The 24,122-nt window shown below is 40.4% G+C and overlaps 2 protein-coding genes across 3 annotated transcripts; both read left to right on the forward strand.

Moving 5' to 3' along the window:
- Positions 1-7,801: 7,801 nt before the first annotated feature.
- Positions 7,802-18,115, forward strand: lhfpl6 (LHFPL tetraspan subfamily member 6). Of its 2 annotated transcripts, none has more exons than XM_058412189.1 (4): positions 7,802-7,889; positions 9,402-9,911; positions 16,240-16,338; positions 16,797-18,115. In XM_058412189.1, exons 2-4 carry the CDS (start codon positions 9,527-9,529, stop codon positions 16,913-16,915), a joined length of 603 nt encoding a protein of 200 aa, XP_058268172.1. In that variant the 5' UTR covers positions 7,802-7,889; positions 9,402-9,526; the 3' UTR covers positions 16,916-18,115. The 2 variants fall into 2 exon arrangements, with proteins under 2 accessions (XP_058268172.1, XP_058268170.1); XM_058412187.1 differs by having other exon boundaries at positions 7,811-8,051; positions 16,797-18,114.
- Positions 18,116-18,997: 882 nt separating this feature from the next.
- On the forward strand, positions 18,998-24,034 carry si:ch211-266i6.3 (cytoskeleton-associated protein 2). Its single transcript, XM_058412186.1, has 7 exons — positions 18,998-19,156; positions 19,985-20,049; positions 20,165-21,057; positions 21,153-21,453; positions 21,795-21,855; positions 22,026-22,332; positions 22,765-24,034. Exons 2-7 carry the CDS (start codon positions 20,029-20,031, stop codon positions 23,063-23,065), a joined length of 1,884 nt encoding a protein of 627 aa, XP_058268169.1. The 5' UTR covers positions 18,998-19,156; positions 19,985-20,028; the 3' UTR covers positions 23,066-24,034.
- The last annotated feature ends 88 nt before the right edge of the window (positions 24,035-24,122 follow it).

Below are 24,122 nucleotides of genomic sequence, written 5' to 3' on the forward strand. Positions count from 1 at the left end.
TGTCTAATCTACAAAGAAAAAGGATCTGATTTCATTCAAAATTCTATTCCATATGAATGAAGGGACAAACACTAACCCCGACCCCTTTCAACTGCATCTAAAGTAAGGTTGTAACTGCGATTTGAAACACACCGCTTGAGCGTTATTGTAGCAGGAGCTTGAGATGAAGATTTCTCACAGTGAACCGAGCGGCTCTTCATCACCTTCCTCTACAGCACTGAAGCTCACGGCTCTGAAATAAAAAGCATCTCAGATCTAAACCGAGATGTATTTTCTCAGAACCTGCCAGACTTCAGTGACTTTTGTGCGGTTTGTGAGAAAGCGAGTTTAACACGTTGTGTGTGCTAATTAACACCACGTTGCTCATCTTCGAGTCAGACGAGAGTCATCGCTGGCCATCTGTGGAGACGCAGATCTCTGTCCAACTTCTGTTCTGCTCCAGGTGGAATGACTCCTTCTGTCCGGCTCGGATTTTAATAACCTCCCAAATTAATGCGGGTATTTATTTCACTCAATATGTACAAATTATGTCCTTTCAGTTGACTGTGTGATGATTTACTATATATCTGTAGAGCTTCACTTGTTAGCTACACTTTTAAGGAACGCAAGCTTTTTAATAAAAGACAGGTGTCAGAAGAAGTCCCCTTCTTTCACAGCTACTCTTGTGTTGTTTCAGGTTCTGTCTCCGCCCCTCTCATGATTACTTTAATGTGTTCACCTGTACTGAGTCTCACTCTGCTCATGGTGGCTATATTGACCCTGCTGCTTCTGATCCACATGTGAAGTCAGATTCTTCTTCTCTGTGTTCTTCTGTGGTTTCTGATGTTGTCTTCTGATGTAGAACCATTAAGGGTTCCTCCAGAAGCAAGAACCTTAAAGAGTGAGCTACAAGGTAAAACCTTCACACCTCGAACATGTCAAAACAGAGATTCCAATGATCTTCTCAGTTGTCCTCACTATCCACTGCAGGGTCTTGCGATCCAAGACAGTACAATTCCCAAACCAAACCAGGCAGTGATGCAGCTGCTCAGGATGCTCCCATTGGTCCCTCTGTAGAACATGGTAGGGAGATGGGCTTTCTTCCGCAGGAAGAAGAAATGCTGCTGGGCTTTCTTGGTGATGGAGCTGGTGTTGAGTGACCAGGTGAAGTTCTCCGCCAGATGAACACCAAGGAATTTGTGCACTCCTAAGGTCAACAACCATCTCTTTAATTTTATCGACGTTCAGAGACAGGCTGTTGGCTTTACACCAGGCTGTTAGCTGTTACACCTCTTCTCTGTATGCTGACTCGTCCATGTGTTTAATCTCAAAATAATAATTAATGCACACATTATTACTTTTTATAAAGGGTGCCAATAATTCTGAGGCCTTGATCATTTTTGTCCAATTGCATCTCTGTGGGTCGACTCGGAAGGTCCCCTGGAGTCACCCTGCTGTCTATGAGGCTTGGTTTGTCCTGTGAGTGTGAAGCGCTGATGGACACGTGATTATTCGATTAACTGGTGTAGATTAGGAGCGAAGATTGTGGAGGAGATGTAGGACAGCTGGAACACTGGTGTGTGTGTGTAGATGGAGCTTTCATTCTCCCTGCACGTCACAGTGAATCAGGTGAGGAGGTTAAACGCTTCTCCACAGACCTGCTATCCGGTTTCTCTCATAATGATGATACGTAAATGAGTTCTGATGGATGATTTTTCTGCCGTTTAAAGACTTAAAGGCTCGATTTTTCTGCTGCACTGTGTGACTCACGCTGACATTTTAACTTTAAAAAGAACAGCTCTGTCAATAATGTTGAAGAAACCTCTCATTTGTCTCACCTTCCATTCCCAGAATGAAGATTCTTCTCAGAACTTCTCACCAGACTTTATTTTTCTTCTTAACGTCAGTGTCTGAATTTGAGAGCTCATATATGACAGAATCACATGAATGAAACCGCATTTTTATTTCTTCCATATTTTGTCAAACAGTAAACTGAAGTAAATTGAATGTTAGACCACACGCCATAGGAATCACTGGAGCCAACTGTGTGTATGTGTGTGTGTGTGTGTGTGTGAGAGAGAGAGAGAGAGAGAGAGAGAGATTACTACTGACGCTCGTTTTAATTTTTCCCTTTACTGAGGAAAGAACGGATCATATTCAGATTATCCCGTATTGTTTTTGTACTTATAAAATATCACGTGTATGAAACACAAATGCAAAACAAAAGCCAGTACTGCTCATGAGACAGATAGGAGTGGAAAATCTTCCTCACTCTGCTCTACTAAACGTTTTGTTTTCAACTTGAAGCAGAAAAAAGTAGTTCAGGTTACTTTTTGTGGTATGCACACACACACACACACACACACCCATACAGATTTTCCATCTTCACAGTTTTGCTCTAAACTAATCTATCTTAATCTATCTATTTTAATCTATCATTAAAACCAATCAGGTGTTAAAGTGTTGTGACATTAACGATCTTTCGTGTCAGTAATGTGGAATATGATGCACACTGATATCGCAGAAGTATGAAAAACAAACTGTTTTACAGTCAATCTCTATTACATTTAGCTAAATATCGCCCTCTACTGGAGCTGAGTGGTCGGTTCAGGAAATAAACTCGATGTTAGAGAGACCTTTCAGACAATAATCACATGCTTGTACGGAGTGCACTCAAAAATAACTACATGCTCAAAGAGAGAGAGAAACTAATGTTATTGAAAGAGGTATGATAGATAATGTGTTTCCATTCCAATTCCATTGCATTCCAATGTGTTTAAAGTTTCTGGGGCTTGTGTTTCCATGGCAACACCAGCAACATCACATGACTGTATCTGACATGATCATGCATAATAACCCAGTAATGTTTGGGATTACACACACACACACACACACATACTGCAGGCATCCATTTTAACGCTCATCGAATCGCATCTGGCTGCTTAGCTGTAATTCTCAATCTGACCACTAGATGGCTCCCAGTATCTTCTCCTCTTAATCCAATTCCATCGTCTTGCCCTGTCATTTCTTGCTTGGGTTTCAGCACTGATCCGAGCACACCTTCATCACCTTCCCCTGTCTGCAATTTAAAGGAACAGTTTTCTCCAACTAAATCTATCCTGTACTATTTTTTTTTTTTTACCACAAATATACACGAGCAGCCAAACTACAGACACGTTTTCTCCCTCAGTGCTGCTGAGTTCTGGACCCTGGTTGGCGGTCAGCTGGTGATTAATTCTCTCTAACAGCAGCTCTGACCGTAGAGCAGCTGCACATCACAGCTTTATATTAATGCACTATGATACCTTATCGTTTCCATAGTAATGGCTCATTTATATAGTTAGATGATGGTTCATGTGTATGATGTGTGGAAGGAGTCTCCAGTGTCAGTGCTGTGTATCAGTCTGTGTACAGGTGAAGCTGTAAAGTTTCCCACATCTTCAGGACAGAGGAGTTCTGTTCTTTACAGTTTCTCAGTAAAATGAGAAAAAAAAACTGAGATTATTATCTCTTATTAACTTGAAGAAAGAATAAAGAGAGACTGCTGAAAGAAACACGGTTATAGCTAATAGAACAGAAGAGACAACAGGAACTGACTGGTTTCCTCGACATTATCCATGTAACTGGATAAAAGTTTGCTGTGTTGTTATTTGATAAAAAAAACCTGTACTTGCTGATAAATGGTTGTGGTTAAAAAGGAATAAAACACTAACTCAGTTTCTTCATATTATTTCACTCTAACACAATGACACACGGTGCTTGTTCTTTGTGTGATGTTTCCCTTGGTGTCCTGGAGTTTTGTGAGACGGGTGGAGCTGCTTTAGTTTAACTCCAGGCTTTGGAGTCGAACATCAAGGCCGCTGTCAGCTTTAAAATTAGGAGTGTTACAGCACCGCATCTATTAATTAACAGAGAAGAACAGAGAGCTGAGCCGCCCATTAGGCTGCAGGTACAAATAATAATAACAGATTCATTAAGTACAGAAACTGAGCAGTATTTTTTGTGTGAATTAATACAATGGCAATAAAAATTAACGCTTAAAGTAAATATGCAAGGCATAACGGATCATTAGATAATAATCAGAATGCCCTTTCTGAAACTGAATAGAATGAAATGTCTTTTAGATGAAGATAAATCATGAATATTATTACATAATCCACTTTTATTTAAGATTATTTCACTTGGTAGATCTTTTTAGTGCTAGCTTTCTAGATTCTCCATCTTGACATGACTCTGTGCCTGAGATCATCTGTTCATATTTATACAGCATTATAAAGTCTGCTAGACCCACCAATATCCCCCCCCCTGTCCGTCTGTCTCTCTCTCTCTCTCTCTCTCTCTCTGTTCTTTTTGTCGTTTAGCCCTACGGGTGAGAGACAGTGTGTTAGCGCCGACAGGCCGAGATCAGTGCGAATAATTATAGTGTCTTAGAGAGCAGCTGCCTCCAAATCACACACATACACATATACACACATACAGGGAGAGAGAGAGAGAGAGAGAGAGATTGCTTCAGGAGTTCTGAAAGAGTTCTCTGTTTCTCAGTATAGCAGAACTCACTGCAGTGTGTTAGCGGTTGATGCTAAGTCTAATAACAGTGATTTTAGCTGTTCTGAGTCATTTCTTAGAAATGTAACAACATATCTGAGGTAAATATTGAAGGTTGTATCATTTTCACCATCACTGTGTAGTCACAAAGTCTGTATAAAAGACATTTCACATCTACATGCAAGGTAGCCGGACGCTTAACAGTGATATCATGGCTTTATCAAGATTCAAGAGTTTTATTGTCATATGTAGTAGTACAATGAAATTACTTTAATTACTTTGTTTACTCCTCTCGAGAATGACAGGGTAGGGGGGGGGGCAAGCATAACTTACAAGGACAATACAAAATACGTTAAAAAAAATATAAAGAGAGAGAGAGATTAAAGTGTAATAAAAAAAAATATAAGTAATAGTAGCATAAAAAGAAAGTAATAAAAGAGAAAGAAAATAGAGAACCTGTATTCTGATTATAAAAACAACTGACAATAAAATAATTCTTCACAATATAAATGTGCAGTGCAAGTAGCAATAATGTGACTATTTTAAAGTGTCAAGTGGTGATAAAGTGTCAGTGTAAAGTCCAGTGTTTGAATTGTCCATGAGTGTATGATGGTTCAGGGGGTAAAGTGCAGCGTGCCACTGAACAGACTGAATTGACCCTGATGATACAGGTGGAAGTGGCAGTGGGTTTGGACTATTTATCAGTCTAATGGCCTGGCGATATAAACTGTTCTGGAGTCCAGTTTCTTCCTCTCCTGCTATAAGTGCACACTCTCAGGCTGTGGGTGACAGACATGTCGTCAGTTTGTAATAAGAGCATTAATATCTATGTTTAGTTGAATTTGTTTAGAGGAAAACACTGAGGAAAACCTTACACTTTAAACATAAGGTGTTAAAATGTCTTCCTCATATGTTTCTCTCTCTCTCCTCCTCCTCATATTCAGGCCAAGATCTGATCACACTCCTGTCCTGAGGGAAGTGTGTATGTGTGTGTGTGAGGCTCCCGAGCACACTTCATCCCTGATTTTTACACTTAACACATATTGATTCTGTTGAAAATTTCATTTCAAAACTCAGATAACGAGCTATTGTTAGCTTCCCTAGAAAATTTATATTACTGGATGAGGCACAGTGTGGTGTGTAAATAATATGTTTGAATCTGTGGGAAAGAGAATGTGTGTGTGCGTGCGTGTGTGTGTGTGTGTGAGGGGGCGGGGGAGGGAAAGAGACAGAGAATGAGAGAGAGAGAGAGACAGTGATGTGTTCAACACATCTCATTCTGAGGTGAGAAACCGTGACGCCTTCACAGGTGTGTGTGTGTGTGTGTGTGTCTGTCTGTCTGTATGACTTTACTTCACACTTACATCAGACTCATGGTGTCTTTCATGAAGACTGTAAATGTGTCATTTTTGGTGTACAGTACAGATCACACACACACACACACACACATAGACCCAAAAAACAGCTCTCTGCAGCATCCCCTTGACTGCTTTAAGAGTAATTAAAAGAAATAAAACAAAATTAGCTTCAGTGTTTTAGCTCATCAGCTCGTTGCCCATGTAGCTCACTCCGTCTGTTTTCCATCTTGCTAATGCATTAGCCCTCATTGTTTCAAACACACATCTAACAGAGCATACGGAACTGGAGCTTGACAATAAAAAAAAAGATCCCTTGACAACATACCAGACTGATGCAGTGTTTAAATCCCTGACATGATTTATGGATTTAAACACCGCTTTAGCTGAGCCAGAGATGATGACAGACGCCAGAGATCTACTTCACTCAGCAAGTCAATCAAATCAAAAACCTGAATTATCTCAGTTTTATTTTTGTTTTAATAATGTCTTAACCAAGTTGATGTGTAGTACATCAGAGACATCTTTTGAGAGACATCAGAGTGGAGTTAAAGAGTTTTTATCGTTTCCATAGTAGCAACTCATTTATATTGTTAGTGATGTGTGTAATATTTTAGATATTTTGTTAGATGATGGTTTATGTGTATGACGTGTGGAAGGAGTCTCCAGTGTCAGTGCTGTGTATCAGTCAGAGCTGAAGCTGTTTTTAAATCCTCTCCCACAGATTAGTTCTTTTAAGATACATAGGCGGAACTACAGACCCAGTGTTTACTAGTGTGGAGAAGGAGGACCGCTCTGAAGTTATACCAAGAGATATTTTACAAAATTACTTGAGAAATGAATGTTTTATTTTTAGATTTCAGTATCTTAAAAGAACTAATCTGTAGGAGAGGATATAAAAAAATAAAATAAGGAAGGGAGTGAGTCGTTTTGATCCACACTCCATACCAGTTGGTGGGGGGAAATACATCATTTCGTTGTTGTCGACCGCCAATAAATCTCAAGAAGAAGAAGAAGAAGAAGAAGACCGCTCCATTGTTGTTGCGTGTAGAATGACACAGTTATATGTCTTTGTGTCAGTTTTTTGCTTAAAATGGTCAGTTCGTGTGTGTACCCTGGATGTGGAAATCGTTTTAAACCTAAAAGATTACAACAAACCCATACATTCTCCTTCTACCTTTTTGTTAATACAGAGTGTTTGATTTATTTGCACGTTCGCTTTGTAAACACTGAGTCTGTAGTTCCGCCTGCGTCACGCGTTACCTTTCAACGTCATTACGTTGTACGCGGTGTCGCGGACGTGCATCCCAGAGCTAGTGCCAGACGAGCTTTTGTGGTTAAAAAGTATACAGTTTTTTATTTCTAAGAAAATGAAACCGATCATTTCGCTAGATAAGAGCCTTCTTCCTCGGCTGGGATCCTTTAGAACCCTCTGAGGCTGCATTTGAACTCAAACTTGTGGGCACCGTTGAAGTCCACTATATGGAGAAAAATCCTGATATGTTCTCCTCAAGAAGCATCATTTCTTTTCGACTGAAGAAAGAAAGAGATGAACATCTTGGATGACAAGGGGGTGAGTAAATTATTTGTAATTTTTTGTTCTGGAAGTGAACTTCTCCTTTAACTTAACGAGAGAATAAAGAGAGGACTGCTGAGGAACAGTAACACTTCACAGCCTGTTGTTGATTGTTTTACTGGAACAGCACGAGACACCGCGGTGTATCTATTAAAGGATAAAAGTTGTTATTATATTATTCATTTTCATTGTTATTATTTCTCGGAAATATTGTTCTTCCATGTATGTATACATATATATGAAATGTCGAAAGAAAGCGGGGTCAGTAACGTTATCCCCAGCGTGAATCCTTCCTCCTTTCTTTCTGACACACCCGTGAGTCTCGCGCTCTGTGGGCGGGGTTACCGAGGACGAGCGCACGCACTTGGATCGCCCTGACGGCGCGTGCATGTGGTGTGGCGGCGGTGGCGACTGAACTGTGTCGCTTTCTGTCGGTGAGGAAACTTAAAGCAGCGCGTGAAGCTTGAGAAGAATCTTTATTTTGTGTAGGAAAGTTTTGTTGTTGTTGTTGTTGTTTTTCCAAAAAAAAAAAAAAAACCCAACAAAACAAAACAAAAACATCCGCATTTATTTGAGAAGATCTGAAACCGGGACATGTAAGAGCTTTAACAATTTATTTTTAAATGTTTTAATTAGATGGTTTTTTTTTCCACATGGGTTAATGTTAATGCTTAATGTTGTTTGTTTGTTTTGTTTTTTTAGTTTAAAGTACACAGTGTGTGGAGATATTAGTGTTCACCATTAGAGTCCAGCAGTGTGTGAAGTGTTGGTGTGATTCAGAGCTTTCATTTACTCTACCAGATAAAATGGGAGAATATTTAACCACCTTGTGTGTGTGTGTGTGTGTGAGTGAACAACTCAACACTTCCTTATTATCATTAACACTAGCTGGAAAGTTCAGGCAGTAGACAAACCTCACACATTTTCACACAAGAGCCGAACTGCTGGTGCACAAAAACCTGGTTCTGCTGCTCTATGTGCTGAAGTGTTTTGTCCTAACAGCTAAACTTTGCAGGAAAGTCACTGGTTATATATGGTGTAAAAATGCTCTGAGAAACTAATTCTGTTTAGTTCTTGTCCCATGATGTCATTAATAGACTACTGTTTATATTGATATTAATTATGTATCTTAACGCATGTGTTAGACCAGGAAAATCACCACTCTGCTAATATCTGCTAAATATTTATGAATGAAATCTGTTGTCTCCACATCTGTGCTCCTGACTCTGGGGTCTGTGGTGTATATGTAGATGTATAATGTAGTAATTATTTATTTATTATAGCTTATTATGACCAGTTCGACATGATGTTAGACACATTCTTTGCTTTATTACAGAACGTTTTTTCCTCAAAAAAGCCCAGGAACTGTATTTTCAGGATTGAAAGTGTTCACAGGCTAATTTAATGTCAGCCAAAACTTCAGTTGCTGTTGTCATGGTAACAAAATGATTTCATCTCTTAAGCTTTTCACTTTATCAGATTATGCCTCCAGACCTGAATGTGGTGATCCAGAAACAACTGGGTTTTTTTCTTTTTTTCTGGAATGAAAGTTCTAAAGGAGCAGGCTGAGATTAAAGATGATGGAAGATGATCAGTGTAGAGATCACCTGTATGTCTGGAATCCAGTGAGATTTGGTGATATTTGTCTTCTAACAGACCCGATTCATCAAGTGTGTTTAAGCAGGTCATGTTTATCTTGGGTTCCAGTTCTGTAATCAGATCTGTTTGGAGCTTGGACAAAGCTTAGATATGTGTGGTGACCTGAAGAACTGGATCAAGAACCTCCCATTAAAACGCAGCCGATTTCTTTTATCAGTTCATGATCAGGTTGAGGAGATGAGGTGTCCAGTCATTTCAAACATTCACAGGTGGACACCAGGTGCACTGGATGGAATCAAAGTTGGACAAACCTTCTGAGGTGTCTTGTTCTCTTTTCCTCATTGTAGGTCTGAGCTGGAGAGATGGATGCCAGACCTCCAGTTTTACTAACTTGAGATCCAAAGGACCACACCGGACATGAAGGTACGAGTGTAGAACCTTCAAACCTGTTGAAATCGGATCTGTGTGAGAGATGAGCTCCAGTCTGACGCGTGTAGGTGTATTGTGGGCTCTGATCTCGCTTCTGAGCACCGCCGCCTCCTGTGTGGGATTCTTCATGCCCTTCTGGCTCCTGGGCTCTCAGATGGGGAAGCTGGTATCGTTTGGGACATTCCGGCGCTGCTCATACCCGGTGCAAGATGAGGTCCATGGCGGCATGGTGATGGTGGAGCATTGTGGACGCTATGCCTCGTTCCTGAGCATCCCCAGTGTGGAGTGGAGGATCTGTACGGTGGTGACAGGAACTGGGTGTGGCCTGCTGCTGCTCGTGGCCCTCACAGCACTCATGGCTTGCTGCATGTCAGACATCATATCACGCACCATCGGCCGAGTGGCAGGAGGAATCCAGTTTGTGGGAGGTGAGTTTGGGAGAAAAATAGATTCAAATAGATTCATTGTTTCAAATCCAGACACCTGATAGAGATACATCTTTGATTAATGGATTAGATGGAAAGATGTTATTATAGACATTTGTTTGGAAATATATAAAAGAAAAGTGGCTAGATAGATAGATAGATAGATAGATAGATAGATAGATAGATAGATAGATAGAAGCAGTGGAAAGACCTGGATAAATGCTTGAATAATGGACTTGATGTTTGGATGGACAGATTAAAGAATGGATGGGTTAATTAGTTTTATTTATGCACAGACTGTGTGTGTGTGTATGTTGGAAGTTGAGAGGTCGTGACCTTTTGTCTAGGTACCAAACTTACAGGTGGGTGATAAAGAGTGGAGCCGCTGTAGTGAGACACAAACCCTATTTTCTTTCACTCAGGTGTGAAATGTTTCTCTCTCTTTGTCTTTTCTTTGTCTTCTTTTTCTTTTCACACATGATCACACATTCTGGACAGAAATAATAACATAATAATAATGCGTGGTGATGCTGTGTGTGTGGTGTGTAAAAGAATGAGAAGGATTGCTCATATGTGGATAAAAGGAGGAGTGTGTGTGTTAAGGACTCTCTCTCTCTCTCTCTGTGTGTGTGTGTGTGTGTGTGTGACTTCCAGGAGTCTCCCTCATGTCCCACTCAGGAATGTAAAGAATGTTTCCCACAGTGAGGTGACAGGATGTGCATAGAGGGAAATCAGTAGATAAAACACCACTTCTGTTTGGTGTGTGTGTGTGAATGAGTGTGTGAGTGTGTGTGTTTCCTTATCAGTTCATCTCCAGTTTCTTATTTGTATAAACACACAGGTTAAGGTCAGATGCGAGACAGATGTTTGGGAATGTAACGGAGATTTACTGTCGGATTTCATCAGAAGAATATTCCCCCCAGGTGTGTAGTGTGTGTTAGCATCCTTAGCGTGCAGTGGTGTGTAACGTGCCGTGATTAGATGGCTTGGTCTCAGAGTGGGCAGATTGGATCAGATCTGGTCAGTCTTAATCAGAATTCTTTTGTTTCCAACTCCATTGTGGCTCAAAATAAGTTCCATATCTCAGGAAATCATGATCCTACAGCCAGGAATCTGAAGCTCCGCCCACACTCACACAGCAATGTCTGAGATCTCTGTGTTATGGACTTCACCATTTCTGTGGGTGGATCCTAGGATTTGGCTAGTTTTTGGTGTTGTTGGTGTTTTTCAGCATTTCTCTTCTCCTTAACACTGTTCTCGAGGTAGAACCTTAATGATGTACTGTTGCTACTCAGTCGTCTGGTGTGATCATGTGATCGTTTTCAAATAGTTTCCCCGTCTGGGTGGATGGGAATTTTTTTTTCTTTAACGGAGGAGTAAAAAATATTTGTGTGGACGGGAAATAAGAAAGCATCTAACTGTCTTGCTTTTCTGGCTGGGCGGGGTATACTGTCTGTCTTCCCTGTCAATCACAGTCACTAGCCAATCACGACATCTGTGCAGTGTTAGTAGTGTAGCGCTCTTGTCTGTGAGGGAGTGTGGAGGTTTACAACTAGTGTGTGTGAACATACTGTGAAAGTAGGACATAGACATGATAATTCATCACACACACACACCGTCTATGTACTTTTTCGCACCCGGACACAGATCAGGCTTTTTGTGAGTGCGTAGCTTCTTTGTGAGCCTGGTCTCTTTCAGGTCCTCTCCGGTATGCAGCACTGCATGCTCCTCAGAGCTGTCAGTCTGGAATGTTCCCTCGTTCCCTTCCAAGGGGAAAGTGAGCACACTTTTTTGCTCAGCTCACTGCTTCATGGGTTCCGTCTCTGGGTTCTGCAGGAGGTCTCTGTAGATTTATAGAGACGTCGCATAACAATTTGTTAATCTGATGAAAATGGAGGGTCAGAGTGATGTGGTTTTCATTTGTTTGGGGAACAGAATTATGGGATTGTGTTCTTTTTATCAGGAGTGGAAGATTAACGGTTTTGTTCAGAGTTTCAGTCGCTCATTTTTTTCGGTGGCATTTGTAATATTCATTTGAACAGAAAGGTTTTCTTCTTTCCTGGTTCACAGTGTGAATAAATGGAGCTTGTCCTGCTGAATCGAGTGTGTGATATGTGAGGATGTTCACTCAGGGGCTGAAGAGGAAAAGAAGAAAGACTGCAGTGTTTCTGTAATAAATCTCACATTGTTCTGCTCATGAACTCGCTTTTATCATCTGTTGGTGAAAAGAAAATGAGTTCATGTCCGTGCTTGGATACACACATCTACTGTGTGTGTGTGTTTGTGTGGAGACTTGAGTTATGTTCTGTGTCTTATTGTATTGGTGTGTGTTGACAGTTTGGGTTCTGAGTAATGTGTTAGCAGCAGCTTAGTGGCCTCAGTGACCAGCTAGAAGGCTGTCAGACTCAGACACACACACACACACACACACACACACACACACAAACACACTCACCTTTCTGAATCCACTCTCCATACTGTCTAACACTGTGTTTGTGCTGTAGTGTGTACATGTGTCTTTGTCACATGACCTTCACTATTTCAGTAAGGTGGATTTAATCGTGTTCCTCTTCTCGGTGTGTAAGAGACGTAAGTGACTCTGAGAGGTGTGTGAAAGCGTGATGTAAGGAAATGATGGAAAGGGCACAGACCCGGTGTGTACGCAGTGTGTTCAATGTGGACGAAAGAAAACTTTTTAGAAACTGACTGAAAATATGTTTTAAACTCTAAACACACTTATGTTCAAATCTAAGGTCCTGAAATCCTATCATGTGTCATGGACACTTGTGAGTCTCAGGGATAGCATTGTTGTAAAGTCGTTTTTACATTTTTATCTAAAAGCAGCACATCTTCCTCTTCCTGTCTGCAGGAATCATTGTGTCACGGCTCCTCAGCACTCTGCAGGTTTTTTATCATTGTGCATGGATTCGATCTCGATTACAGTGCCATATGCATCCCAGCTCTTTTATACACGTTTATCCTTACACGCAGACAGCGAGGGCCAAATCTCAGCAGAGGTGGACAAGATTGTGTCATTAACCAGAGTTCATTAAGGGATCTGGGCTTCCAAGAGCGATTCTCCTTCCTGACCTGTTGCACTCTTCTGCCTGCAGTCTTCAGTGGTCTCATAGTGAGACTCTGCTCCACAACCACAGAAGGACAAAACTTGCATTTGGGATGCAACCAAAATTTTTTACTCCACCGTGAGTCTGTTGGTGATGTAAACACTCAGCTATTTTCAAGTAAACCTTCCAAAGAACCTTCAGGAACTTCAGTGTTCCTTTACACATTATGTGAAGTTTAGATCTATCTCACTAATTTTCCATTTCACTTTCTCAGTCAGAGCTTATCAGAAGCCCCTGAAAGTCCTAATGATCTTGAGAAAATGAGGAAAAAGGCGAAACGTGGCTTTCTGCGACACCCGCTGTGTCCTTCTGTTGTTCTGGAAAATTCCACAGCCGACCCGAGGAGATAGATTTTCCATTTCAAGAAAAGCAGCGACTGTGAGCTGAAACGTCATTAGGGAGAGAGAGAGAGAGAGAGAGAGATGGATGTATGCTTTCCTCTATCACTGACTCCATCCATTACAGCAAAGGAGAGTGTGTGTGTGTGTGTGTGTGTTTGTGTTACTTGCAATGTGTTCTGTGCCTCAGTGTGAGGAAAGTAATAAACAGTTGAAATAAGTGGCTAATCCCTAGTAGATAGTACTAATGTAAAATATCAGTGAAACAGTAAGATTTTGGTTATTACGTCATCCTATCAGTACTGTGGATTTTTTTCTTCTGTGTTTAAATGTTAAATTAAAACAGAAAATGGAATTGAATTTGCATTCAAACAACAACAAACAACAGCGTATAATTTTTCTACGACTCTCGCTGTAGCCACGTCTTTCCTTCCTTGGAAAATAAAGACACCGTCACATGCAGGATCTCAGTGTAATACTAGATTCTACTTGTAAATTATCACCTTTCTGTTAGTGTGATAATAAAATAACAGATCTTGGTGTTAAACACACAGCTCGCTGGTAGCTGATAATCATTGCCCCCTGCTGGTCACACTGCACTCAGGTGAAATATTTCCCCTTGGGTCTCTGTTTTCCTGGGATTTGCTGAACAGGACCCAGGGCTTACTGAAGAATGAATGAATGAAGAAATTAAATGTAGGCGGTGAAGGATTTTAAGCAAAAAGAATAAAATGAAACACTCCTCAGGCCACAGCTTTCGTTCTGGAGCAAGCTTTAAGAGAAAGCAGCATCATGAGAGAATTTCTTCCACGTAAGTGATCTTCACGGTGAGTGAGAAACGGGCAGTCGGAGAGAATACAGGTGGGATTTTATCCTCTCTTATAAAGAGCTCCTGGATGAAGAGCTTCATTTTCTCTCGTTTCAGAACTGCTTTTAGAAAATTGAGCTATAAATTAAAAACCTCAAAGCAGTGTGAAGATTCCTAATGAGAGGTTTGAGGTGTGTGTGTGTATGTGTGATAATAATAGGGACACACTGTGATAATAATAGGGACAGGACACACACACACACACAGTGTTTGGTGATAATGCCTCCTGATATCGCCTACGTTCCGATCCTGTGAGTAGTGCACCCTTGTAGACTTCAGACCCTCAGAAACCTCAAAGGACTGCATCATCTTCATGTCCTCCTACATGTGGAATTTGACTCAGCTTGAATGGTATTCTGGGTAACCTGCTGCTTGAGTCTTCACTGATGTTGTGGTGGTGAAGGTGGAGTGAACGAGGGCTGTTAAAACCATATTGGAACAGAGACATGAAGATTAACAGGCATATTGCAGGAATCACAGGTCTCAGAGTTACCCAGCAGCACCTCACTGTGAACAGAGTGACCTCTCTATGACCGTTAACCTTTAACCAGAGTGGAGCTGTGACCTTTAAAGGCCGATAAGGTCGTGAGATCTGTAGCTGAAAAAAATCTTCAAAAATGTAGCATTCTGCAGAATGTAGTGGGTTCAGTGGAAAACCAGTAGAAGTTCTTTGCGTTCCTTTAATTTCGTGGGGTTTAGTGATGTAACCCCAGCCGTGACCTTTCCCTGAGTGAAGATGAGACACGCTCCAGCAGGAGGAACAGCTACTAACAGCTAATGAAGCTGCTAATAAAACAATAAACTCATCAAGCCTTCATCCTTAGCCCTGTTAGCGCCTGTGGTCTGGACGCAGAGCAGAAGCAGATGGACGTGTGCGGGATCTTCATCCACCAGCTGCTTTTACACACATTTCCGACACTCCAGCAGTCCGGAGCGGCTCGGATGGAGGGAATGTGGCACCTTTTCCTGTCGTCCTCCCACTAAGAGCAGCTGCTTGTTTCCCCCCATGTCCTCTCCACGCTGTGATGATGCAGTGCCAGGATTATTTTGAGCGCGTTCTTTCTTAGTGGTGTGTGAGGTGGCAGATGGCGCAGTGCTGAAGGGGTTTCGGCGCTCTGACGGCTCAATCCAGGAGGAAATTTGGGTCAGCGCTATTTAATATTCAGCTAGAAAGCTTAAATGGAAAGGCATCTGCTCAAAATGTAATAATTAACAACAAAACCGAAAAGATTTGAACAGGTCGGGTTTACACTGAGATTCCAGATGCTTCTGTGTGATTTTTAGACCAGATCAAATCCACGTCCTCTAAGAAATTTAAAGACTGAATTACTGATTATTTTTACACCATTTCTGTGTCAGATCATGTTAGTCCCACAGTGGGATTATGTGTGACGGAGAATTTTAAACCAAGGGAAAGCAAACAAGGCATTTCCTGTAGATCTTGGATGATTTTGTTCGTCTCTGATGATGAAACTATGAATGTGATTAAATGTCAAGCTAAAAAACAGCAGTATACAATTTTATACTTATCTGTTTTTTCAGTTATAAACATATTTGACATACATCTCTCCTGCGTGTGACGCTGCGTGTTGGGCAGATTTGTAAATGACGTCTCCTTCAAAGTGATTCATTTTGGTTGAGACACAAGCAAATCAGGGTTTTCCTGCATCTCTGCATTCAGACACTGTGGCTTGCAAAATATTTTTTGAATGCTGCTCTGACTTGTGAATCAGTAACTGAATCAAAACTGCAAAATTTGATTCAGTTGAACGGGATTGGTTCAAAAGGGTTGATTCAGTAAAGTGACTCTTACTGCACTGTTGTCACTGTCTTTTGGTCACATGACTCTCACACCGCACTATGCACCTACACAACTGTGTGTGTGTGAGTGTGTTAGAACAGTTTAATCCGTAATATGCAATTAATATCCAATAAAAAATAAATACAGATGTTTCTGTAGCTGTTAATACACAATATAAACTCTGTGTGTGTGTGTGCAGGTTTAATGATCGGCTCAGGATGTGCTCTTTATCCTCTGGGATGGAACAGTGAGGAGGTGAAACAGACCTGCAGTAACGCCTCAGACCAGTTTAACCTCGGTAAGATTACAGCTTTTTTTCCCCTGAAACACAGTCCACCAATCTGTTCTTCCTCTTACTTTCTCATTACAGCTTTACCTCTAACTAATACACAGTGCTGACACTGGAGACTCCTTCCACACATCTTACACACAAACCATCATCTATACAAAATATCTAAACAATTACACACATCACTAACTATATAAATGAGCCGTTACTATAGAAACAATAAGTTATCAGAGCGAGTGCATTAATATAAAGCTGTGATGTACAGCTCCTCTACTGTCAGAGCTGCTGTTAGAGAGAATTAATCACCAGCTGACCATCAACCAGTCCAGAACTCAGCAGCACTGTGATGAAATAAGGGAAATTTCTTTATATAATCAGAAAATTTTCTTAGCGTTTATTGTATTGTATATGTTCACAACAAACAGATGCTTAGTTCTCTGTGTGTGTGTGTGTGTGTGCACGTGCAGGTTCGTGTGAACTCGGCTGGGCTTTTTACTGCACGTGTGCTGGAGCTGCTGTTACTGTGCTGTTGTGTACGTGGATGTCCTGCTTTGCCGGGAAAAAACAGAAATACTATCCATACTGAGAACACACACACAAACACACACACACACATGCATCTCAGACATAAAAAGTTGAACACATGCCTGAAAAATCTTCATGACTCTTAAAAGACACTGAAAGAGCAATTTTCATGCATGACTGACCTTTGACCTTCCCAGGTGTGTGTTTGGATTATTTTTATTTTTTTATCAGAGCAAAAGCTCTGCTCTTTATTTACTAAGCCAGTTTTAATTATTGTATGTATTTAAAGTATAACAGTTGTTTTTTTGTCCTCTGTGTGTAACTAAAGGTGTTTGGGTCACTGACTCTTCCAGTTTATTAGTTATTATTAAAAAGAAATACTATTAGTCTCTTCACGTTTTATTTTAGTGTTGTACTGTTTTTATATTTATATACTATGACCTTAAATATTTCACATGCAATAAAAACAGCTCGCGTGGAGCATTTGTTTAAAATGTGGAATAAATGGTGTAATTTTTATTCTTTCCAAAATCGTTGAGTCATTATAATTTCCCCTTTTCCCAATAATTAAATGTTTAACCTGCAGCTGTTATTTTCTGAGTTTAATATCGTTATTCATTATTGTACTCATTGTGAAATGTTTTCTTGCTCTGGATATTGATCAAGCAGGAAATTGAGCACATCTGAAGCTTGGTCTCAGAGAAATCAAACCCGACCTTGAGGAACATTCCTAAATGAAAGGACCTTGCTGGTGGGTTTCAGTACGAAGAACATGCTCATAATCCTGTTTATTTGTTTTCTCTCGAGGTGCTTTCTTGTAACTTCAAATATTTTCCAGCCTTTTGTGTGATATGTGGCTCATAGTCGCATGGGATGGTTTGCTAACGAGTTTATATTTATACAGAGCACCAGATCCAACACACACAAGGGCATTTGTGTGTGTAAAAATGACATCACTTCATACTTTAATAAGAATCAACCATTATTTTAGATATCTTATATCCGTGTCCCTTATATCCGGCGGTGGTGGCGGCTCAAGTGGTTAAGGCTCTGGGTCGTTGACTGGAAGATCAGGGGTTCAAGCACTGCCAAGCATCAGCATTGCCAAGTTGCCACTGTTGGGCCCTTGAGCAAGGCCCTTAACCCTCTCGGTTCCAGGGGTGCTGTATCATGACTGACCCTGCACTCTGACCCCAACCCCTAAGCCTGGGATATGTGAAGAAAGAATTTTAACTGTGCTGTAATGTATATGTGACAAATAAAGGCTATTTCTTTTCTAGCTGTTACGAGTCTTTCACGCGGTCTTCCACAAATAAGGGCATCTTGTGGGTCACAACAAGATAGGAGGAATCTTTGGAAACTACCATGGCTAATACAAACTTCTCACATGTCTAAAGTTTAGGCACTAGTGAGCCATCTAGTGTCAGTTCTACATTACCATTTACAAAGATTGGTGAATTATATTAATTTCTCTCGTAATTTGATAAGATAATAATATCTCATGTGTATATTGATTAATAATGCAACTGAATCCACTTCACAACAGGACGTTTGGCTCATTTTCACCGAACTGGCTTGTTTCTGATTCCATTTATTTTCAGTGAGTCGGATCATTTGACTCGGCTCACCACTTAGAAGGGATTCCTTCGACTCCCAAACGACTCGTGGAGTTTTCTTTCTATACCGGACAAAGTTTTACGATGTTTTGAGCTGCGATTGTTTTTCTTCGCCTATCAATGGGTGTAACTGTTAATAATATAATTGTGCTGCTGTCTAAAACACAAACGGTTCATGCATGTGATTCAGCTGTGAAGAAGCCATGACCACGCCTTTCCGTATTTGTGCAGTTCCCTGAAGGATTGTGGGTAGTGTAGTACTTCTGCATTCAAACTAAAGTTTAGCTTCACGCTAACTTGTAGATTGTCATATATTATCTCTTAAAGTCGTGAATAATAGTACTAATAATTACGTTACATACATATAACAACTGGAGTCAGTAATTGTTTTTTTTACTGTTCTGGTTCAAAAGAGACGGCTGAAAAATAGCGATAGGGCTGGTGTTAACACGTGACAGACTTTCTGTAATTTGACTGGCTAAATCGACTGCGTCAACGACCAATCAGAGTGAAGATCTCCACCGCCAAAGTCAAATCAGTATGAACGTTTAGTGTTTGAAAGCGGCGGCGTGAGAGGAGACGTGAGATCCTTCAAAATATATAAATCATCACGTTATTTTGGTCCTTGTATTGTTTTTGGGGGTGATTTTAACAAATATTATATTTGCGAATCTTCAGGAGTGAAGGTAAGATGTTTTTGAAACTGTTATGAGGGCGTTGTTAAGTGAAATAAAAAAACATGCCTCAGTCTCAAATGTAGTGCACTGTTTCAGATCTTATTTTGATGTTAGTAACTAAACGGATAGCTAAACTAATCTTTAACTGAATTGCTGTTGTAAATGTTGGTCTTTTAATAATGATCGAAATGTCATACCTCGTGCAGATTCACGGATTCTGACTAGCAACAGTTTTCCATTGTTTAGTGTTCATGCTGTGATTGGGAAAACTTGTAATATGTGCAGTGGTGTTATAACCTGCAAAAAGTAGATTCTATTAAAAAGACATGAAGAAGAAGAAGAAACAACAATAAGAAAACAGCGTAATATCATTGTGTTATGGGCTGTGAGCTAAAATGTCGACTGCGCATGCGCCAACACAAGTTTTATTTCTCAATAATGCGATATTATTTTATAACGGTTTATTAGAGATTTCTTTGTTTTGTGTTTTTGTTTATTTTTTTTAAGTTACATCTGTAAATGCATTCCTTATTAAGAATGACAGCACCATGTCGTGTTTAATTTTCCACAGTTTACTCAAAAGGATAGTAATGAAATTGTCTCATTGCTTATTTTTCTCCAAATTGTTCCTCTTGTTGTCATTTGAAAAAGAGAGAATTGACCTCTGGGGAAAAACCCGCCCCAGACATGCTGCTTCACCAGGCGCCGCCTCCTTAGTGGAATGCAGGCTGGGATTGAAATCTCAATAATAACAGCAGGCTCTGTGTTGGACATGTAGCTCCTTAATGATGCTCTGTCACCTCTTTTAATTAACTTTATTCATGTTTTTTTGTGCAGGTGATTATCTAACCCCAGCGGAGGAGTGAGCAAGTGACGGCAAAATGGACACGGCAGTTAAAAAGGTGAGTGAAGGGAAGAACTAGATGCTAGGAAACAGGACGTATTAATGCTGTATGTGTGTAGATAGGATGTTATAGTGTGATTTTTATCTGTTATTTATTAATGATTCTTTTTCAGAGCAATAAGGAAAACTCCAAGCCGGAGGCAGGACCAAAAAAAACAGAGTCCAGAAATGTCATATCAAAGCAGCAGCTGACGAGACCTGCACCACTGCGGTCCAAAAACAACCCGATGGATGAAAAGGCAGGGTTAGGTTTAGACAAGGCCGAGTTAAAAGCGAAGGTTAAACAGTCAAAACCAGCCAAGATCAACAATTCAGGTCCCATGCAGCGGAACACTCTGAGTCAGGCCTTCCGTACCGAACAAACTCTGAGACACAGGAAACTGGTGCTGGAAACCCAGAAGCCTCCTTCATCTGTCCCTCCGAAACCCCTCCTCCCGGGCACCTACAAGGGCAGAGTGGTACAGTCCAAAATAGACTGCTTTAGGAAGCCGCAGAGTGGCCACGAGAAGAACCCGAGTGAGAACAAGACCAAAGCTGAGACAGCAGTTCGGTCCAAATCAACTACAGTTCTGTCTGCTTCCACAAGAGCAAGAGTCCAGCATAGTGTGGAGAGGAAAGCGAAGTCAGGGTCAGCCGCAAGGATCAATGTGCAGAAGATGGTTCCTCAAAGGCAGATACAGACCACAGCTCCAGCTAGGACAACTACAATTTCCACCAAACCATCTACCCTCTCCAGGAAACCATCTACTATCTCCATCAAACCTTCCACCATCTCCACCAAAAAACATACCATCTTTACCAAACCTTCCACAATCTCCACCAAACCATCTGTGATCTCTAGGAAACCAGTTACAATGTCTGCAAGACCCCCAACAGTGACATCATTCATCAAGAAGAAAGAACCAACAAAATCCGCTGCAGCTGCTAGCGAGCAGAAACCTCAAAGGCCTGTCTCAAGCTCCATCAGCCAGTACAGAGTCCGAGTGGAATCCGCCGAGGAGAGACGGTGAGTCAAGAACATCACAACATACCACATCATAACATGACCACAGTGGTGAACTTGCTGTTATAGGTGTATCTCTCTCTCTCTCTCTCTCACAGGAAGAAGTTAGCTGATTGGTTGGCGTTGAAAGGGAAAACTCAGAAAAGGCCGGCAATAATGGGGAAGTCTGCTTCTCAGACATGTAAACCTCGACTCGGTGCTGAAGGTGAAGATAAAGCTCAGCCTGAAGCGAGTGAACAAGCTGAAGTGGTGCCTGTCAATGAAACACACAAGAGTGAGGTTCCTCAGAGGAAACCTGCATTCTCTAACACCCCGAGTCACATCCTCAACACCACACTGGACCTGCTGGACAACTCGGACACAGAGCTGCCTGCAGAACCTGAAATCAGGATGGAATCGGTATTGCACCTCCACATCTCCACTGAACACACACATATAGCTTTTACACAGCCCAAGTGTGTGTGTTGTATTTATCAGAGAATTACAAACACACACACTGAGTTAACATTACAAGTAGGATGTACAGAAAGTATAAAAGTGGTGTATAATATACTGAATATGTACAGTGTATTAGACTGTGTGTGAGTGAGCGTTCCAGTGCTTCAAGAGCGTCCAGATTCTTTTAGGAAAAAAATGTAATTTAATTGTAATTTATGTTGCAATTTTAAGGTTTGACTTTTTTGACGTGTAAATATTTAATTATTTTGTTATTTACTGGATTATTTGTTCTGTTTCTGTAGCTGGTGATAAACCTGTGTGAGAGATTGGAGGCAATGGAAACTCCGTCCACATGTGAGAGCGGTGAGTTTTATTCAAATGACATCAGTTTTAATCAGTCAACAGAAATGGAGACTGTTTGAGTTTTTATGCTCTTCTGCACCTCAGAAGAGTACAACTAATTAATCTCAATGTTTATTGTAACTGTTGAACAATATATGACTAATGAAATGATTTTCTAATTTATGGAGCAGACACAAAGGCCGGAGGAAGCACAGAGGCCGAGGTGAAGGTAGAAGAAGAAACACCTGAGTATGAAATTCTGGAGGAGGAAGAACTGAGCGAGGAACCAAACTCCTCTGCTGGAGTGGACAAGAAAGAGGAGGAGGAGGATGGAGAGGAAGAAAAGAAAACTATCAAGGTCAAGGCAGAGGAAGAGAAGAAACTGTCTGATTGTGATGAAGAGGAGGGTGAAGAGGAGGAGATGGACTCCACACCTGCAGATGTTTTGAATGCGTGTGTTGTGAAGTACAGCGTGAAAACTACTCCTTATTTGCAGAGGTGAAGTTTCAGGGTTCTCTGTTTACTTTGGTCTTTATTGAATCTTTCTGTCTTCTAGTCCTATTGATTTTGATATTAATTAGCAAAACAATATTAATCATTTAATCACCATCATGTTTATTATTATTGCACATTAATACTATTTAATTGTAATATATTAATCTATTTTTTTAATGATGTATTGCAGTTCTGTGTATTTAATTATAATTATTTATTCATATTTTCATTGTAAATTATCTTTCTTTGGATCTGTTTTAAAGATTATTGCTGTTTGGTTTTATTTGGATTTTATCTGTTTGTATGAAAGCTTATAAAATTTATGAATTCATTCCTTTACTGCTGCTCTTTTGTGCTGGTGTTTGTATTGAGTGACAGGTAGATTGGTTGGTTGGTTGATTGATGGTGTGTTTTGGTTTGTGTTGTTCTGATCAGTGTGAAGAAGAGGATGGAGGGTGAAATGGCTAACGGTACTCCAGGCTCTTGCTGTAAAAGTTCCATTAAAAAGCTGAAGTTTCTGACTCCAGTGCGCCGCTCATCCCGGATCCACAGGAACTCATCCCGTTTGCCGGGCCTCCTGAACGAACACGACCCCTGCGTGTCCTCTCTGGCTGAGCTGGAGCTGCTGGACGCCGGTGACTCCAACGCCTACATCTACAGAAAGAACCCTGCGCTGCTGCAGCACCTCCCTGATCAGTGTCAGGAAGTCCAGAGCGCCGAACACGCCTGCAAATAAACAGTCATCAGCACAGGAAGCACACACACTTTAACTACAGTTACATACAAATACTGAACTGAGCTGTGGTAGGAAAGACAGTGGGCTGATTTTGAATATGTAAATATGTGAATTTCTATTGGTTCAGTTACATCAGAAAAGCTGATGTTTAGAGGTGATTGAAGACAAAAGGATGAAAATTAATGTTACACTAAGGGGTTTGGATGTTTGTGTTAACTGAACTGTTTAACTGATCATTTAAGTGTGTTTTAACAATGCTCAACTAAAACCAGACGGAAGTAGAAGTTTGTAATGTAAAAAAAAAAAAAGCTTTGAATACACAAGCAGGCTGTACTTTTCACACTAAAAAGCTTCTGAAACCAAACTGGAGGGTAGAAATGTTGAATGCGCACAAAAGTTCACATACTGAGACTATTGTGTTTATAGATATTCTGAGTGGAGGAAGGTTTTAGTTCTGCTAACAACAGATGCAGTAACCAGTTGTTTGTACTGTCTTTATTACTGAATGTTTTCTTCTACTAATGCTTAAACCTATTTAAAAGTGTGATTGACAGATGGGTAACCAAGCAACATAAGCTGCTATATGCATATATAAAACTAATGACTAAAGGAAATGTATTAACATTTAAAGTTGTTTTAGAACTTTTATCTTGCATCACCGGCTTACTGCAGTTCTAAAACTGTGCATGTGCTCCAAGAAATACAATTAAGAAAACTTTATTCAGGCTCCATCATCAATCAATCACAGTATTAATCTGACTATAATTGTCCATCTGATGTTTCTGTATCTGTCCGTTTCTGTTCATTGTCCTGTGTTCAGATTAATATTGTTCACACTGAAGCACATTATTATATACAATGCCTTGCATAATCATCTTCCACTTCGACATCTGATCTGTCTTTATAAAGACGACATTCAGGCACATGTATTGTTTGAGTGTTTCTTGAAATAAACTCAGTTCTCTTTCATTTTGTCTGTATATATTTTTAATTACATGAACATTAGAAATATTAACTATACACTTTAGGAATGTGATGAATTATGAAAAAAATGTCA

The sequence above is a fragment of the Hemibagrus wyckioides genome, linkage group LG16 (assembly GCF_019097595.1).
Source record: "Hemibagrus wyckioides isolate EC202008001 linkage group LG16, SWU_Hwy_1.0, whole genome shotgun sequence".
Classification (NCBI taxonomy): domain Eukaryota; kingdom Metazoa; phylum Chordata; class Actinopteri; order Siluriformes; family Bagridae; genus Hemibagrus; species Hemibagrus wyckioides.